The sequence below is a fragment of the Colossoma macropomum genome, unplaced genomic scaffold (genome assembly GCF_904425465.1).
Source record: "Colossoma macropomum unplaced genomic scaffold, Colossoma_macropomum, whole genome shotgun sequence".
Lineage (NCBI taxonomy): Eukaryota > Metazoa > Chordata > Actinopteri > Characiformes > Serrasalmidae > Colossoma > Colossoma macropomum.
In genome coordinates, this window is record NW_023494787.1 from 33,960,252 (window position 1) to 33,980,248 (window position 19,997).

The following is a 19,997-nucleotide window of genomic DNA, read 5'->3' on the forward strand; positions in this document are numbered from 1 at the left end:
GAGGCACACCGCAGGCGGGCAAGTGGTCAAACGAGTAGGGATAGCAGGCTGCTATGCTAAAGGCTATATTACCCCCAAGAAAGCAGTGGGTCCTTCCATCTCAAAATGTTTACTCCCTCAATAACAACCTGGACTAACATAAACTCAGACTGTAACTGACTACACCGCGAGATTTGATTACTGAAAAAAAGTCTGACAGCCATTTAGGTAAGGGGCTGCCGTTAGTGTTAGTTTTTTTTTTTTTTACTATTTTGGCGTTGTTAACCGGCTTATATTTGCCAAAATGGTGAAGCAAATACTTTAGAAAGAATTCCAAATGGTGTACCATCCGCTACCACTGTCTTTCCACGAAATACTGGTAATATAAATTTTGGCATGAGCACTTTGCTGATACCGTTACTGTGCTTAAGTGCCAGTATCATGCCAATATCGATATGGTTACAAAACAAATCTTTTAATTGTAGAAATTATTTGTAGAAAAAAACACTTTTAATTGTAGAAATACTTTAGCATGTAAGATATCATGTCTCATTGGTAATAATTCAAGACTTTTTCAAATTCACTGTAATTGTACTAACATGAAAATGTTCAACATGTGACTTTTACTATATTTAAAAAATAAATTGAAATGCTTTTGGCACATGTTGGTAATCCTCGTTAATGAATGAGCAAACCACAATGCTGTTTGTTATCCTCCAAAAGTGGAGTGACAAAACTTGTTTTTAAAAAAAAAAAAGAAGAAAAATGAAAAAAAAAACTTGCTAACATCTCTGAAGAACAACAGGATGTTTTCATATGAAGAAATTTGTGATTTTTGTGATAGTGCCTTTTTCATTTGGTTCTGTGGGTTTCACACTGCAACTAACATTCACGTGTATAATCTGGCTAAAGTGGACCAGACTGCACACATTTTCATTATTTATACAGTAAATGTTTCCATTGTACATGCACGACCCAACAAGGTAAAAATATACACTTAATTTTAACATCTTTCAAAAAAGACTGTTTCCTGTAAAATGTGTAAAACTGAGCTCACCTAGCTCAGCAGCACAAGCGTCTTGCGATTGAGAGAACACAAATGGCAGCAGCTCACCATGATAACTAAGATATAGGTACTATAGTGAAAAAAACAACACACATTTTCCACGTTTGCGTGAACAAGTAAAATGTACACTATAAGGACAAAAATTATTGGGACAACCCATCCTATAATTGAGTTCAGGTGTTTCAGCCACAGCCATTGCTCTCATGAGGATAAAATTAAGCACATAGCCTTGCCGTTTTGATAGACAAACGCTGAAAGTAGAATGGGTCATACCGATGAGCTTAGTGACTTTAAACATGGCACTGACATGCCACCTTAGTGACTTTAAACATGGCACTGACATGGCAATGTCATAGCACAAGATGCCACCTCTGCCACAAGTCAAGTTTGTGAAATTTCTGTCCTGCTAGATCTGCCCCAGTCAACTTTCAGTGCTATTATTGTGAAATGGAAGCACACAACAGCAATGGAACAAAGAAAGATCCACAACAGCACAGTCACGAAGCGGTAGACCATGCAAACTCACAGAAAGGGGCGGCCAAGTGCTGAAGCATACAGTGCCTATTCTTTGATGAATCACTGACTAGAGAGTTCCCTTTTGTTGCCTTTGGAAACAACATCAACAAAATAACTACATGTTAGGAGCTTCACAAAATGGGTTTTCATGGCTGAGCAGCTACACACAAGCCTAAAATGAAAATGCACAATGCCAAGTGTCAGGGGGAGTGGTGTAAAGCACGCTACCACCAAACTCTAGAGCAGTGGAAACGTATTCTGTGGAGTGACAAATCATGCTTTTCTCTCTGACAGTATGATGGACGAGTCTGGGTTTGGCAAATGCCATGAGAACGTTACCTGCCTGACTGCATTGTGCAAACTGTGAAGTTTGGTGGAGGAGCGATATTGCTATGGGGTTGTTTTTCAGAAGCTGGCCTAGGCCCCTTAGTTCCAATGAAGGGAAATCTTAATGCATCAGCTTAACAAGACATTTTGGACATTTGTATGTTTCCAAATTTGTGGGAATAGTTTGGGGAAGGCCCTTTTCTGATCCATTATGAATGTGCCCCAGTGCACATAGCAAGGTTCATAAAGACATGGTTTGGTGAGTTTGGTGTGGAAGAACTTGACTGGCCCACACAGAGCCCTGACCTCCTCAACCCCATCAAACATTACTGACATAGAACAGACATTGCGAGCCAGACTCTATCATCCAACATCGGTGTCTGACCTCACAAATGCTTTTCTAGATTAATGTGCAAAAGTTCCCACAGACACACTACAAAATCTTATAGAAAGCCTTCCCAGAACAGTGGAAGCTGTTATAGCTGCAACTAGGGGGACCAACTCCATATTAATGCCTATGGATTTAGAATAGAATGTCATAAAAGCTCCTGTAGGTGTAATGTGTAGGTGTCCCAATACTTTTGTCCATATAATTTAGCTTTAATGTTCATGCATGTGGTCAGTGTTGTTTTGCTGTTTATCAAGTGTAATTAACAGTTTTAAATTCATTAATTTAGCTTTGCTTCAAAACTAAAGGATCCATAACTTCAACTGAAATGGAACTTGAACCCATTGTACAAACATTTTTGATTGGCATGTCTTAGGCTTCCAAGAAAAAAAAATTATGAAAAGCTATTTATATGAGCAGTATGTTTTTTTTGTTTTTTTTTTATCAACATAATTACAGGTACAGATATCAAGTCCTCATTCAAACAGTGCTGATAGATAAAGGTGATATAATTCATCAAGCGACACTTTGGAATCAACATTTTTGTCATCCTTTACATAAATGAAATAAAAAAAAAATGCAATTCTCAATGTGGAAAAAGTAAGCACAGCCCTACATATTTCACTACTTTAAATGTGTCAAACTGAAATTATGTGCACCCGATAAGGTGCTAATGATTAGAACAACATTAGAGAATATCTTGGAGGAACTTGTCCTACAGTGCCCTCCACAAATATTGGCAGCCCTGGTAAACATGAGCAAAACAGGCTGTAAAAATCATTCTATATTGCTTATCCCTTTGATCTTTCATTCAAAATATTAACACAAATCTAACCTTTTTTTTGAAGCAAAATGGTTGGGGAAAAAAACACAATCTTATCAGGAAATAACTACTCTTCTCAATTTGTGTGCCACAATTATTGGCATGACTTCATTTAATACTTTGTGAAGTCTCCTTGTGCAAAGATAACAGCTCTAAGCTCATCCCACAGGTTTTCTATGGGATTTAGGTCAGGGCACAACCTTAATTCTGTGTTTGGCAAACCATTTTTGTGTTTTTGAGGCAAGCTTGGGATAACTGTCCTGCTGGAACTATGGTCCAGTTTAAGCTTCCTGGCTAAGGTCAGGTTTTGATATTATTTCTGCTAGTATTTGTTGGAGAATTTTCCAGGGCCTTTGGAAGAAAAACAGCCCCACAATATCACAGATCCACCACCATACTTCACAGTAGGGATGGCATACTTTTCTGCATGGCTATCTCTGCATCCAAGTCAAACTCACCTCTGGTGTTTGCTGCCAAGAACCTCTATTTCGGTCTCATCTGGCCATAGAACACAGTCCCACTGAAAGTTCCAGTAACATTTATCATGAGCTTGGGTTAGTTGGTCCTTGACAGCAGAGGCTTTCTTCTGGCAATACCACCAAACAACTTGTGGTTATATAGCTGGTGTTTGATTGTAGTTTGGGAGACATTGTGACCCCAAGACCTAACTCATTTTTGCAATTCTCAAATACTTCTATTTACTTCTATAATACTTCTATTAAATACTTATTTACTGAACTGTATAATTTCAAAAACCTTCGGTTTTACATTTGAATTTACTTTTGTATTTTAGAATAATATTAAATTATCGCCGTTAAAGTGAAGTAAAGCTTATTCTTTAAACATTTCCCTGGCTGGAAACAAAAAGTTATCACAAAATTTTGGCTGAAGAGAAAAGCCCTTACCATAAATCTGTTCATAGATATTATTAACTCTCTGCTCCAAATGGAGATGACCTTTTCACTGCATTTTCAGAAAGAAAAGAGCAGAAAATACTAGGGAAAGTGGACTATGTATGTAGCCCATAGCTCATAAACAGTATAAATCAGTTGACCTCATGTTTGTTATTACTGTTTTTGTTCCAAAAATTGCAAGAAAAAAAAACAAAAAACAAAAAAAAATTAAGGAATCTTGAGACATCTCTATGTGTAAAGGACAAGACCAAAAACCACAACTGACTACCCATTGTCAATCCCTCAAACAACATGGCAGTCAAAACCAGCATGCTTCTGTGATGGATAAACAATGTCAATAAACACCGACCGTTGCCGCAACCACAAATACAAATTAAGACTGTACTATGCACAATAGAACTCATATGTTAACAGCACCCAGAAACTCTGCTGACTTCTCTGGACTTGACCTCATTTCATATTCTACTTTCAAAGCTAGAACAGTTGGTTTCCTCAGTCCCCAAATGATTAAGTGTTGCTAAAAGAAAATGTGATGTAACAGAGCTAAACATCTTGTCCCAACTTTTTTGGAATGGGTTGCAGGCATCAAATTTGGAATTAATGTATATTTATAAAAAACAATGAAAATATTGTGTTTTTGTAATGTTTTTGTACTGTTTTCAATTTAATACAGGTCAAACAGAATTTACTAAACCATTTACTAACCATCTTTTTTGGAATTTGTAGTTCTGGAGTTTGTAGTTTTGGAGTTTGTATTATTAGGGTCTTACTGTTACCCCAACAATCACTGACAAATCAACGTCTTCATCAGATTCAAAAATGACTAAAGAATCTGAAAAACTGTCACCGACGAGGATCACAGTCAGGAGAACATAAAATAATGGGCATTCTGTTGCAAACACATACAAGCAGCTGTTTATCAGGACACATCTACAATCAACAGTGAGACAATAAACATTCTGTCGTATATAACTGAGTGCTGTTATTCTTGAAACTATAAGAAGAACATAGATAGATTCAGAAGAAATAGCATACTATTGTAAATAAATGACAATAAGTAGGAGAACAATAAAGAAAATAATGTTAAAAAAAAAAACATCCAGACAGTGATAGTAATCTGATATCACAACAACCTTCCCTATTGACCATCAGTGAAGTCACACAGCACAATGTCAAATTTCAGAAGAGAAATCGGGCATTGTGGTCAAATCTACAGTCAAAGAAATGTGTTTTTTAGTGTAACGCACAAATATCTCAGTACTAAAAATAATATGAAATCTTCAGGGAGGTCCTTGTGCTACTTTGGTTTTAAGGGATCTAGTCGATGTTTCAGTTGAATGATTTTTTTAAATTATTTCTAGAAACTTTCTACTTATCTTTGCTTTTAAAAACATAATTTCAATATTTCTTACATATTATTTTCCTGTTCCTTGGTTTTCAGAGCTGACTGTAAATGCTGACTAAGGAAGTTTGCACATGCAGTTGTATTAAACCTAAACTTTACTAAAAATGTCCAGAGGCCCCTCAAATAATACTCAATAACATGACATTTTGCAATTAGTTAACCCTTAAATTTCTGAATTATTATCTAGTTGCTAATCCTAGGACTACACAGGATGAATGTGCCTGAAAATCTGAAAACTTGTGCAAAACATATGTCTTATTCATCCCATTTTGTTGGCTGTCCCATTTTATTGTACTTTTGGTTTAAATACAACATTGCTACTTACAAAAAACTCATTTTAATTTTGTATAGTTGTTTTGATCTTGCACTTGTTAGATAAGGTCTGGAAACATTTTCTCTTCACCTTGTAAGCATACACCTTCTATTAGCCTCTTTCCAGAGAATTGGTCTGAAAATGGTAATGATATTTGCCATAATTTATGCATCATAATATAAATGGCTGCCACAGCTTTCAATAAGTTCTGCTTTATTGCTTTCAAGAGTAATGTGCGGACGGGGTCTAACAGAAAATCTAATTTTACCAAAGAAAAGGGCCAGAACACTACATAATCTGAAGCACATTACACCCCTCTGGCACTACATCAATCCGCCTTCACTGTAAACCTGTCAAAATGACAACAGCAGCCATACAAGCACACAGGGATAGGCCATAAACCTAGACCCCATAGAGAAGAAAATTACCTAAGGTTTGAGTGCACTTCTTGTCCAGGTAGAGTTCTGTGGGGCTGCAGGTAGGAAGATTGTCGGGGTGCCTGAGGACCCCTCCGGATCAATTTGCCAGTTACAGGATCATACGTGCGGACCTCAGGGACCAATGGGCATTTGGGCTGAACAGGAGTGGGGTGAATTACAGCTGTTGACAAAGACTCCTGAACGTCAGGAAATGCCGATGGACTGTTACTCCTAAAAGGCAGATAACTTTGTGAGAAGACAAAATAAGCCCCAAAAACTAACAAATTCAGGGATGTAGGAGAGAAGTGTATCACTGCCAAAAACATATCCACATACACCCACACACACACCCACTCACACACACACAAAACAAAGCTGTATTAACATATCAAAGACAACAGAAACTAAAGATAAAAAAGCAAATTGTGTTAAGTCAGAGGATGAATGTACAGAAATGTACAGAATGAAAAAAAAAAAATCACAGTGAGAGACCTCTGTGATTTAATGTAGCCCTCCTTGAGTGGAAAAAGCTGCTCCTCCACTCTCTCCCAGCGCTCCAGGCATCTCCAAAGCCAATCAGGATTCACCACATGCAGGTGTTTACAGCCTTGGGCCTGGCGCACTTTCTCTGTGCCTTAGAGAGCAATAACATACACAAATAAAACTTTACGTTGGTATGAAACTATGTAAATTTTGATAAATACATACACCCACTGATTAATATTTACTGTATTTTACATAAAGATGTTTCAAGTTACTTTAAGCAAATTTGTAACTCCTTATAAAACCTTTACCAACTGTGATACCTTACCCAAAAGTTAATACAATTTTAAAGTTTTAAAAGGCTATATAATGATACAAGGCGCATACCACACATCTCAGTGAAGAACATTAAATATTTTTTTTCTTCTGGCTCTGCTACTGCCTTCATACATGTCCCTACACTGGCCACTGGCACATGAACCCTTCTTTAAATTTGTGGATTCAGATATATCTGCCAAGCCCATCATTAACATGCATAAAATCAAACATACAACCACTCAAACAAACAGTGTCAGTAGAAGAGGTTGTAGAAAATTTTTGATCTTGCCATGGAAAGATTCAGGAGACTGGGGTTTGCAGAAATTATGATGGTTTTATTAAAAAGAGAGCGCTCAGTATACCTGCCTTAGTCTCACCCCCAACCTAAACAGCAGCTCAGACACACAGCTTGAATCCTGTTGTAAATACCTTACTGAGTTCTGCCCCAGGACATCCTCTTTAGGGGGTGTTGTAAGGCCATTTGGTGTAATTTAGGGGGTGTTGTAAGGCCATTTGGTGTAAAATGGGGGTGACTTCTTAAACCCTTCAGCATTAATACTGTTTAACAATGAATAACAATAAAAAAAAGGAAAATAAACAGAAAACTAGAAAACACATCAAAATAAAACAATTCCCAACAAGGTCTTACCAAAGCTCAGTGACTTTCAATATGGTACTGACAGAGGATGCCACCTCGTCAAATTACTGATAGAACTGCCCTGTGCTGCAATGTTGTTATTGAGAAGTGGAAATGCTTAGGAGCAATAACAGCCCAGTAGCAAAGCAGTAGACCACAGAACAGGACTACAAAGTTGTCTTTAGAAACCATGTCAGTACAGGAACAGTTTGTCAGGACCATCTTGGACTGGGCTTCCATTGCCAAGCAGCAGCACACAAGCCTAAGATCACCATGTTTGCCAGGCGCTGATTAGATTAGATATTGTAATCAATAACCAAATAGGTAGTATTGGCTAACAGAGAATATTAATTCTCTCACAAAGGGTAGGCCTTAGTCTGTCTGCATAGGAAACATACTGGAAAGCCCCTGGGTTCAGCATCTGAAGACTCTTTCCTTATTGACATCTTTTGAGAATTTAGACTTAGAACAGTTATTGGTGAAAGTGTTTAGCCAGTATTAAAAGATTTCTTTTTTTATTCATAATATTATGTTGGAAGCTTGGGGTTGAACGGGATAGCCCAACACTCCCTCTTTCAGATGATATGAAAAGCACATTTAACACATTTTGATCTACTGATTTGGTTCAGGACCAATACGATTTCAGTCAGGTCTGATCTAATGTGCTTCAGTTCAGTAAAATTAAACATGAACTGATTTGTCTTTGAACCTGTACAGAGGAACATTTTAAAAACTTTTCTTCACAGTCTACATTTTGTCTATGCATTTTTAACATATTCTCTCTGCATTACATCAGTCTGTACTGCAGTAATTAATTAAAAACAAAAAACTGTATGATTTACCACTCCAACTCAACCTCCCTAGACAACTCCACATTAATGCACATGGTTTAAGAATACATACATATATATACATATATATATATATATATATATATATATATATATACACATATAATATATATATATATATATATATATATATATATATATATATATATATATATATATATATATATATATTATTTATTTATTATTGTGTGTGTGTGTGTGTGTATATATATATATATATATATATATATATATATATATACACAAACACACACCACACACCATATACTGTATTATTTACTTGAAGAATATAACATTTGAAATTTTCCCCAAATTTCCTTGTAGAATGTTTCTAGCTCAGAAATATTCATAGGTAGTTTTGCATGCACATCATTGATTCCAAACTGCTTCTGGTTGTGTTGTGTTGCATGTTTCAGATGTTGAAGTACACAGCCCTTGGGAGCTCCAGTGTTTTGGGCGATCAAACGCATTCTGAATTCTGATTGAGCATTTAGAAGTAAGGAAGAAAGTACCTGAAAGTTACTTTAAAAAGCACTACATTGACACAGAAACAGTTGAGAAATTTAATAGAACAGATTTTAAAGTTCTGCTACTAGTTTTTAAGGCTCTAAACTGACCTAGCACCTGCATACATCACAGAGTGTCTGTCTGTATATGTTCCAGCACAGTACTGCTACCGTCACACCTTGCTTGCAGGTGAGGGTAGATATGCTCCGACAAGGTTGTGGGTTGTAAGAAAGAGCGATGGCAAACCACAATAGCACATTCAGTGCAAGATAAAAGGTGTGGGGGGGAAAAAAAACAATGTTGAAAAAAAAAAAAGTCAAAAATATAGCCGCAAGCGGCAATGAGCGGGTTCAAGAGGGCAACAGCAGTATGAGCCCTTCTGCCTCAAGCTGTTTGGGCCTTATTTATAGGCAGAGTGAAGAGAACTGAAAGGATGTCAGTTCATCAAAAGGCCTTCAGTTGCCATAAACAATGAGCAGACGTCTTTAAACATAATACAGATTTGCACTGATATGTACTGATCTACACTGGTTTGTAGAACATCCAAGAGGTTGTCAACACAGATGTCAAAACTACATGACTAATGGCAGCATTTTTCACATAGTTGCTGAAAAGTGGTTTGGTTCTACATATTTAACCCTTTGATTTGATGTATGCCATAATGAGGCCCAATGCACTCATAAGGGGCCCTATTGGTGTATAGGAGCTAAGGGAAAGTGGGTTAGAATTTGTCAAAAGACCTCAATATGATAAGAGTATTGATCAAGGACCATAACCAAAGATGTTCACCAAGTTTTGATCAGACTGACCTTTTGACCTTTGTATAAGACGTCTTTGTATAATGTAGTCTTTGACTGAATAAGCCAAAATACCAGACAAGTCCAACTTCTGACATAACATGTAATTACAAAGTTATTCACGAGTGAACCGAGTCACATGGCACAAATTGTTTATCTGTCGACCTTGTAATAACATTGTAATAGCATGTTTAATGATTTTTAAGTGTTTTTCAGTGCTGAAGTGCCCCCTAAAGGCCAATCTGGACCAAAATTAGGAAAACCCATTAGAGCCTCAATATATACAAATACTTAAAGTTTTGAGATGATCTGACCAATGAGTGATGAGTTATAGCAAATTAAGCTAGCAATGCCATGGCCGCAGTGATGAATGGATAGAGCAATACCATGGTGAATGAAAAAGTCAACATTTTTTTGATAATTATTTATCTAGAGAGGCCAGAGATTATTTCTAGACCAATTTCAAAAAGTTTGAATCAAAATCCAGAGACTATTTCGAAAAGTATGGTTTTCAAACAGTTATTGATTACAAAAGCACTATGCATTTTTGTAACAAATATACAATTAGAAAAATTGTTTGGGACACTACTACATTAGATTCATATAGGTTTTGGGTCAAACTTGTAATAATATAGTAATAACATGTAATAATTCATTAATTTTCATGAATAGCACCCCCCCCAGTGGTCAAATCTTTTGAAACTTCACTGGTTGTTAGAAAGTGGCCACATATAGACACCATTCAAGTGTCATGATGATTAGTAAATGTTAAGCCGGTCAAAAGTTTGCTAAATGCTGATTGGAAGATGGCAACCATAAATTTCAACGTATCAAATTGTCCTTAGAGATTCACTTATTTCTGTCTAACAGATGATGTGGGCAAAGTTTCAGCTTGATCGGATGTATGGATGCTGAGAAACAGCTATGTAGCATTAACTCCGCCCCCTAATAACATATGCGCACAAAAATCGATACGCTACCTCAGAATCCTCTACTGAATAGGCCTGTTTGTGAATTTTAAATTAATTGTGAATTATTTGAATTTTTCCAGAAGGATTAATTAGCATATGGCAGCCATATTGTTTGCAAAATTCAAATTTTTTTTGATAATTATTGAGGTTCAGGTTCTTCTGAATTTTATGACACCAATTACATGAGGATCAGGCGAAAACTGTAGGACTAGTTCGCAAAGGTAGGTTTTGCATATTTGGCAGTTTTGCAAAAAATCTAAGTAGGCGGAGGTCCAAATTGCAAAGTTGTTTGTTTGGACTCATGGAATCAGGAAAAAAAATAATTTTGTCCGGAAAAATTGTGGTTTAGGAGTTATTAGGCAAAACAAATTTTTCTGCGCTGTAGTGCCACCTTTTGGGAACCGATTGGGCTCATGTCAAGCGCCTGAGTAACGGGAGGGACTACTATCTATTGACCAAGTTTCATGTCTCTAGGACCTAACGGTTTGGTCTGTGTGATTCATTTTAGGGAAGAAAAATAATAAGAAAAACTCTGACATTTCCAATGCACTGAGTGCTTAAACCCTAACAAAAACAAAGCAACAAAAAAAAAAGTGTTTACAGAATATACTTGAATATATTAATGAACTATGAGGAAGCAATGTTTTGTCTACCCAACACAGCACATATCAGTCCTTCTCCTCTGCAGGGGGGACAATCATGACCATCGACAATAAGTGAAAAATTAAACAGAATCCAAGAAAAGCTTGTTCAAAAATGGATACTTGAATTATAACAAGCTAAAAACCCACAGAATAAACAAGATCAAATTAAATAAAAAAAAAATAAATAAAAAAAATAAAAAAATAAAATATATATATATATATATATATATATATATATATATATATATATATATATATATACAAACCCCATGAACCCCCCTCCAAATTAATCACTCCAATAGGGTTCTACTGAGCATGTCTGAATTTGCCCGGGCATTTTCCCAGACCAGGAAGTAGCCTGTGTAAGTATTGTAAGTTATAAACCAGCTGCTAGTATAATGATATGAAGCCCAGTAGCATACTTCAAAACAAATGTAAAAGCTTATATTATATACCAAGCTAGCAAAACGATATTGCAGTGAGAAGTAAACAGCAGCATTAGATAGCTAGCTAGATAGATAGCTAGATAGATAGATAGACAGATATACAGATAGATAGATAGACAGATTAGATTCAACTTTTTGTCATTGCTTAGTACAAGTACAATGCAACGAAATGCAGTTAGCATCTACCAGAAGTACAAATCGTAGCAATAATGCAAAAACGGACAGTGCAAACGTGCAATAAGGCATAAGTATGACGTATCTACGAAATATATAACTATACGAACAATACATACACAATTACAAATATATCTATGAATGATAAATACATGTATATATACACACAATACTATAAATACAAAAATATACGGTATGTTACGTACTGTTAGGGTAAGCAGTTATGTGTTGTATTCTATATACAGTGAACAGTCTATGGTATGGAATGCTATGGAAGCTGATAAAATAGTGAGGGTATGAACTACTGTAAAACTACAGCAGGGACAGAACAGGACTGAAATAAGGTAGAACATTAAAGGAAATAGGTTTAAAGCTGGACAGTTCTTGAAGAAAGCCAGAAGGTAAAGTTAAACAAATAATTTGGTTTCAAGTAACATTAAACTGTAAAAGAGAGAAACATTGAAAAACTTTTCTTGGATGGCTTATTACAACCACATAGTTTAGTATTTGTGTCAAACTATATCAGCACAGCACAAAGCTCACATTTTTCTTCTAAAAACAGAGGATTTCTCAGTAAAGCAATGCAGAGAAGTAGTGTGGTGCGTCATGAATAAGCTCAAACCTATCATGGTCCTATAAATAGTTGTTTGTAAAAGTTTGGCCAAATTTCAAATTTCTCTGACTCTTTACACCTTGACGACACAAAACATCTCATCTCATCACTAACTAACAATGACTTCACCACTTAAGTCAACATCTTAAGTATGCATATTCAAAATCTAATTAATCCAGAGGCATTTTGAAAACAAGACCATGTCAAACTATTAAACACTGGGGTGGTTAGATTATGTTTTGAGGTTCTGCTGAAGCCAGCAGCACAATGCAAAATTGTATATAGTACAGATGTGACAGACAGTTAAGAACCTGAAACTGAAATGAGCCTGGCCTCTACAACAGCACAATGATCCAAAATATACCTCAAAATCCACCATAAACTATTTCAAAAAATGCTAAATAAATCTTTTGGAATGGCCATCACAGTCTTCTGACTTGAACATCAAAGCAAATTAAGGGTAGATCCTAAACATGCTGTACATGCAAGATGGTCATCGAATGTCAAAGAACTAGAAGCGTTAGGCAAGGAAGAGTTTGTGAAAAATTCTAGAACAAAAATAAAAAGACTCCTATCTGGCTTAAGTTTGTAAGCTATGATCTCTGCCAAAGGGGATGTTACTTAGTACAAACAAAGTGACCAAACTTTTACATGTGCCACAATTACTATTTTTTTGTAATTTTTTGCAGTTAATAAAAAAAAAATAATAATAAAGTAACTATGCATTAATATTTGTAGAAAAAAGTTATTTAAAAAATAAATAAATAAACTTTTGCTGTAGAAATTGTGTTTTCTTTTCCCCCCTCCCATCTAAATACAGTCAGTTTGAGTCAGGTGAGGGGGTATAAAAGACTGGGCTTATTATTGCATGTCTGTAAACTGAAAAAGGCCTAAGCCATTCATACTATCTGTTAAAAATTTTGTTTGTTTATCATTACCGAGGGTGGGTATTATTTAAACACACTTAGAGAGCCAGTTTTAATATTTGAAAATAATTGATTTTCGTTCATGCATTTTGTATAACTATCTTTAATTTGGTTATTTAATTTGTTCTGCACTGCTAACATTTAGTATGATGTTTGCATTTCTTTCCTGTTGTAATTCTACCAGTGCCTTTAGATGGCATATTGGTCACTGTCTGACATCAATACAGGACAAGTGGTGCCATTCTAAAGGTTATCAGGGTGTATGCTTACTGCTCTGTACACTTTATTTCTTTTTGTTTTTTAAAGTAAGGCAGGCAACTGTGATACAAATAATATTATATGTATGCCTGTAAAATAAAACCTTCAAATATCATTGGAACCCTAAGCTTTTTTGAGAAACTAATAAGAGCACTGAAATTCACTTCTGCCCTGCAGTGTGGCTTTGTGCAAAACACAACAGTTTGACATGGTCTCAAATTTAGAAAGAATTAAAAGCTTGCTTTAACTGGAGAGCAGTCTTTCACATCGCTGTAAAAGAAAACCTGGCCCACTCTTCCTTGCAGAATTTACAAAACGCCACACTGGAGGCCTTTTCAAGCAGGAACTGCCCATTTATGGCCCTGCCACAGCTCCTCAATGGGGTTCATGTCAGGACTAGGCCACTCCAAAACCTTTATTTTGCTTCTTTTGTGTCATTCAGAGATGTACTTGCTCTTGTGCTTCTTGCTGCATAACCCAATTGCATTTGAGTTTCAGATTACGGACTAATGACTGGACATTCTCCTGAAGGATTTTCTGGTAGACAGCAGAATACAGGGTTTCGTCAATTATGGCAAGTCCCCCAGGCCCTAAAGCTGCAAAGCAACCACACACCCTCAAACTATCACCACCACATTTGACTGATGGTATGGTATTCTTATTGTGAAACATCGGTGGCGAGAAGACCTAACAAACGGCAAATAAAAAATGAGCTGCAGAACGCAGAAAGCATTTAGCAAAATGACAACATGGATGCTGGATTTTACAAATGCGCTGCAAATTCACAGACACTGAAACTCAGAAAGCACTTTCATCAAAATGACACCAACGCTACATTTTGTAAATGTGCTGCAAATACAGAAAACACATGCAACTTCAGAAACGCTGATAAGTCAGTCACAACACAATGAAGGTGTTTCTGGAGGACACTCAGAGAGGACGGAGCCATTCAAACATTTAAATTCTATGCATCCTTTTGTTTGCAACATTCTCCGGTAAAAGTTTACTCATTTGAGTAGATTACTGCTATCACAGTATCGTAATGGGAATTAGCTGTAGAGTGTAACTGTAAACGTTTAACTAGTAACACCAGATGACTACCACAGTACAGCTATGACATGTCAGATAGCAAACTAGCCAGCCAGGTTAACCATGAACTGGGGATGTGGAGAAGGGTCTGGCTGCAGACACGCACTCTCAGCCTGACATGCACCGCCAGCCTATTGATGACGTCAGTGCACGCTCTGCCAGAACAGTGTTTGTTTTATGAGGAAAAACTGCAAACCACGTTCTGTTGGGCAACAAGAGTTACACTGAACATATGTTAACATTGTCATGCTGATAATAAGGTAATTAAATATGGAAACTTTCAAAATAAAACCATGACGATAAGACGACGAATGTTGGGTTTATTCACAGAAAAACACAAACAGGCTACCGCTGAAACTTACGAAAGCCATGCTGAAGACGATCAGAACTGTTAGGAATAAAACCTGATGGTTTTGCCTCCTAACGGGAATTGGCTTGATGGTTGCCATTAGAGACCATTAGGAAATGAACAAATGTATCTGGAATCATTGTTGTGTTGTGGCTCACTTCCGTGTTGTGACTGGCTTTGCAGCGTTTCTGAAGTTGCATGTGTTTTCTGTATTTGCAGCGCGTTTATGAAATGTAGCGTCTGTGTCGTCATTTTGATTAAAGTGCTATCTGAGTTTTAGACTGTCTGCGAATTTGCAGCGCATTTGTAAAAAGCAGCGCCCATGTTGTCATTTTGATGAAAGTGTTTTCTGCATATTGCAGCTCGTTTTTTTATTTGCAGTTTGTTGGGTCTTCTCAGCCACCTTAGGAATGCAGTGTTAGCTTTACGTCAGATATAAGGGGACCCCTGCACTCCAGAAAGTTCTACTTTAAACATCAGTCCACAGAACATTATTCCAAAAGGCTTGGGTGTCATTAAGGACTTTTTTTGGCAATTGTGAGACATTTGTTGCCATTACTTTGCCTAGCAACTCTGACCTTATCTGAGGCATGTAAGATCTGTAGCTCCTTAGATGTTCGTCTGAGTTCTTTTGTGACTTTTAATCCAGAGTTGTTGCTGTGCTCTTGGAGAAATTTTGGTAGGCTGGCCACTTCTGAGAAGATTCACCACTGTTCCAAGTTTTCTCCATTTGAAGATAATGGCTCTCTCTGTGGTTTGCTGGAATTCAAATGCCTCAGAAACGGCTCTGTAACCTGTACCAGACTCATATATTAAGAATTTTCTCTCTCATCTCTTGCAGAATTCCTTTTGTTTGCAGCATAGTTAACTCCTTGTTGAGACCTTTGAGTCTACTTCACATTGCTAGAAATGTTCTATTTAAGTGATCTTTAGATTCAACAGAGTTGGCAGTAATCAAGCCTAAGTGTGTCAAGCTTAATTAATCCAAATTATCAACTAAATTTGGTGAATTAGTTGATTGAGTTTTTTAGCAGGTGATTACGTTTTCCACACAGGCCTAGTGGGTGCTGAATAACTGTTTTCCCTCAATAAAATTTAAAAACTGTATTTTGTGTTTACTCAGGTTGCCTTTGTCTTAGATTTAGTCTGAAGATCTGAAACAACTGAGAGTGATAAATATGCAACAAAAAAAAAAACAAGATATCAAGAGGGGGCACTTTTTCAAAGCACTGTACATCTAATCTCCGTATGTAATTGTACTTACTTGTTTTGTCCAAAAATTAAACAAATCACAATTAAACTATCTGACTTTTGTACAGTGCTGTATTTAATGCAAGCTCAACACACCTCCTTTCTCAGTGAATACAATTTGTGGCACACATGCATTTGTGAGATCCCATTTGTTTGTGTTCAAGCTAGTTTTCTGTACACTATTAGCCTAGCCCCTCAGTTTAGATAGGCCCACGTGCAATTTGCGGTTACAAATTAATTTCATTTTGATTATACTTCAAACATTCAATGATAAATATACATTTTTATGACTAAAAGTTAGTTAATTTTAAGCAGTTTATATAAAAATTATCAACTTTGTCATGAAGGTCAATTTGACCAATTTGGACATTTAGTGATAAAAAGCAGAATGTTATTGCACAGTATTATAAAAAGCTGTTTCAATGCAGCAGAAACACGGTTTATATCTTGTTTAACTGTTGTATTGTTTTCTTACAGGAAGAAAGTTATTCTATGTTCTGTGTATAATGTCTACAATCATCAATAATCGTCTAACTACACAGTGTTTATGGACTACCTAATAAATAATCAAAACTCAAAATTCATTATAGCATTTCTTATGACATATCCAAAGATGATAATATTTGTTTTCTCAGTTTTTCTTTGATGTGCTATAAATAAGCACAAAAAATCCAAACGGTTAAGATGCCCAATACAACCACTTAAGCGTTAAAATAATATTGTGCTAATTTGTTCAGTCAAAAAAAATGTTTTCATTTCATGGTTCAAATTCTGCTAACACAGGAACAAAACTTAACAAAAGTTAATCATGGCACTCTGATGTCTCAGTTTTGTGAGGTTGTTACAGACTGTTTTGACTATAAGCTATTTACAAGGAAGGCGGCAGTGTGTGGTTACAAACAACGCACACAGTCACTGAACCCAAATGATCTCTGGGGCGGACCAAGCTGAGGTCACATCATCATACTTATTTTTACTGTACATGAGCTCCTCGACTATTCTCGTAGACTATTCTTGTAGTCCCAGGAACATTTGGATATGCAGATGACAAGATTAAGAGGAGGAAGGGAAGAAGCAGCCATTTCCCTTTTAAAAGAGATGATGAACCTGGAACATCCATTACATGACAAGGTAACCATCAGAAAATTAAAACCGGATTATCTATGAGGACAGATTCTTCAACAGTCTGTTCTGCACACAACTATCAGGCTTCACAATACAAAAAGAGCTTGGTTAAACTATTTGAAAAGTCTGAGAGGTCCCAGTCTTTTCAGACTTTTTTTCTTCCGGAATCTTTTTTTAAAAGAATGTTTTAGAAACAAATAGTTTCATTGTTTTTCATCTTTGTAAATTTTAAGTTTTTAAAGCATTCCAGATTTCTGTCAGCTAAACTCTTCAAAAAAAAAAAATTCAAAACCATTAAATGAAAAAAAACAAACAGACTTAAAGAAAAAAAAGAGAAAAAAGATTGAAAGAAATTAACATACGGTTGAAGCCTCTCAAAACTCTTCACAACTCCACACATTTCATGTTACCATACGTTTTCTTTTGACAGGTCCATTAGGGCATCTACTTCTGAGGTAATTTTACAACAAATGATTACAGACACATTCATTTCAGCTTCAATTCGCTATGTTAAATTTTCAGTGGATCAAAATTTTACAAACACCAACAATGCTGAAATCAGCAGAGTGGGGAGGAAAACCTGGTGGGCCAGTAGTGGTTTTGGCCAGTTACTGTGAGCTAATGTATAAACATACATTTAAGAATGAGAACACTCAGACAAACTATAATTGTTACATCCAAGTGTATATCTGTTCTAATTTAGGGGTTAACTCAGCAGCCCCATCTCAAGTGGAACAGCCCCGGCTTGCTGATTGTAACTAAGTCTCATACAGTGGATAGAGCTTAGATGAAACTGACGTTAGCTGCTTTTTCCCATTTCTTGTTTCACATTAAATGATGTAGAAGTCAAATTCAGGCATCTGTTCAGACACAAATGTGTAACTGCTGCACTATTTAAAGTGAAACAGAATTTCAAATAAGATGCTAACATCAGCCTTGAATTTGGTACTGGCTGAAACAACAGGCAATGCTCTACACAGTTCATTACTTCTTTGTTACTGATACAGCAGTTTTCATCTGTGGATCTTGTGATAATGGACAGCAGCAGCAAGAATTGCTTTTTAATTTGAAAAAATGGCAACAAGAAGACAATAATGAAAAAGCTACTTAAGGAGAACGATGGCATAACCAAAAAGGTTGGCAGTAAGAAATGGTAACTTACTTAGCTAGCATAAGTTTGTAGCAATATTGACTGTCAAGATTATGTGTCATTTAAGCTTCTTCTTAATCTCATTTAATCTTAAATGTCACATAACCATGAAGCTTTCACCACTTTTCATTTTATCAATAGCTAGCCACCTTGGTTATCATAAAAATAATGTATGTGTACGACATGAAGAGTTATTTTGTGTAAAGAATTTAGGGTCGCACAAGTCAAACCTTTATACACCAAGATGACTACCTTTTTAAACAGCCCAAAAGACTCTAGAAATTGATGTAATAACTTTTAGAAGCTTCTAATTGGTCAACTGTCACAATTTGGAGCTTGTTTATTCTCAAGACTGAATGAACACTGGTCCGAAAGGTTCAACAGCACTCCAATACAACAGCAAAGGAACTGGTGAAGGAGCTGGAGACATCAAGGGCCATGTTACAGAACCGTCCTATCTGTCGTCCTAAGTAAATATCTGACAAGGACAAAAACATCAAGACATCAGTTAGAAAGTTAATACCTGGTCAGAACTGAGTCTTTCAGCAGGACAGCCGACATTGTGGTCAGACTGAGACGGTGTGCTAACCGCCCCCACTTCCCAGCACACAACTGGCAAACATAAAGTACCTGGACAACAAAATCAGCAAACTTAGGGCACGGATCTTTTTCCAGCTATCGAGCCCATGGGGTTCTCTGTGCACCGCGCAGACAGAACAAAGGACCTCTCCGGAAAGAGTAAACAGGGAAGTGTTTGTTTTACGATCAACAATGCTCGGTGTGATCAGAGAAATGTACACTTCGTTGAGTCTTTCTGTTCCCCAGTCCTGGATTATCAAATCATCTTGTGCGGACTGTTGTGGCAGCCGAGAATGATTTCAGGGGTCACTGTCACCGGCATGTACCTCCCACCACAGACTGATACGGACCAGGCAGGAGACCACGTGCCCAGAGGCCGCCTCCATTGTTGCTGGGGACTTTAACAAGGTGAACTTTAGGGTACTTGCCCAAAGTACCTCCTAAATCTCAAGCAGCACACGAAAATCATGCATGCTGGATCACTGCTACTCCCCCTTCCGTGAGGCATACAAAGCTAATCTCCACTTGGCAAATCAGATCACTTCTCCATCTTGCTCCTGCCCACCTGCAGGCAGAAACTGAAAAGGGTACCACCCACCATTAGAGAGGTCCACCACTGGTCGGACCAATCGGTTTCAGCGATCCAGAACTGTTTTGATGACGCAGACTGGGAGATGTT

General features: G+C 36.8%; 1 protein-coding gene across 1 annotated transcript in view; it reads right to left on the reverse strand.

Annotated features, from left to right (window-relative positions):
- Positions 1-19,997, reverse strand: part of ctdp1 (CTD (carboxy-terminal domain, RNA polymerase II, polypeptide A) phosphatase, subunit 1) — a 150,906-nt gene that overhangs the window by 34,876 nt on the left and 96,033 nt on the right. Inside the window, exons 9-10 of the mRNA XM_036567056.1 lie at positions 6,643-6,784; positions 6,160-6,381 (exon numbers count right to left, since the gene is read on the reverse strand). Coding sequence (XP_036422949.1) covers positions 6,160-6,381; positions 6,643-6,784 — 364 coding nt within the window. The remainder of the gene's footprint in view (positions 1-6,159; positions 6,382-6,642; positions 6,785-19,997) is intronic.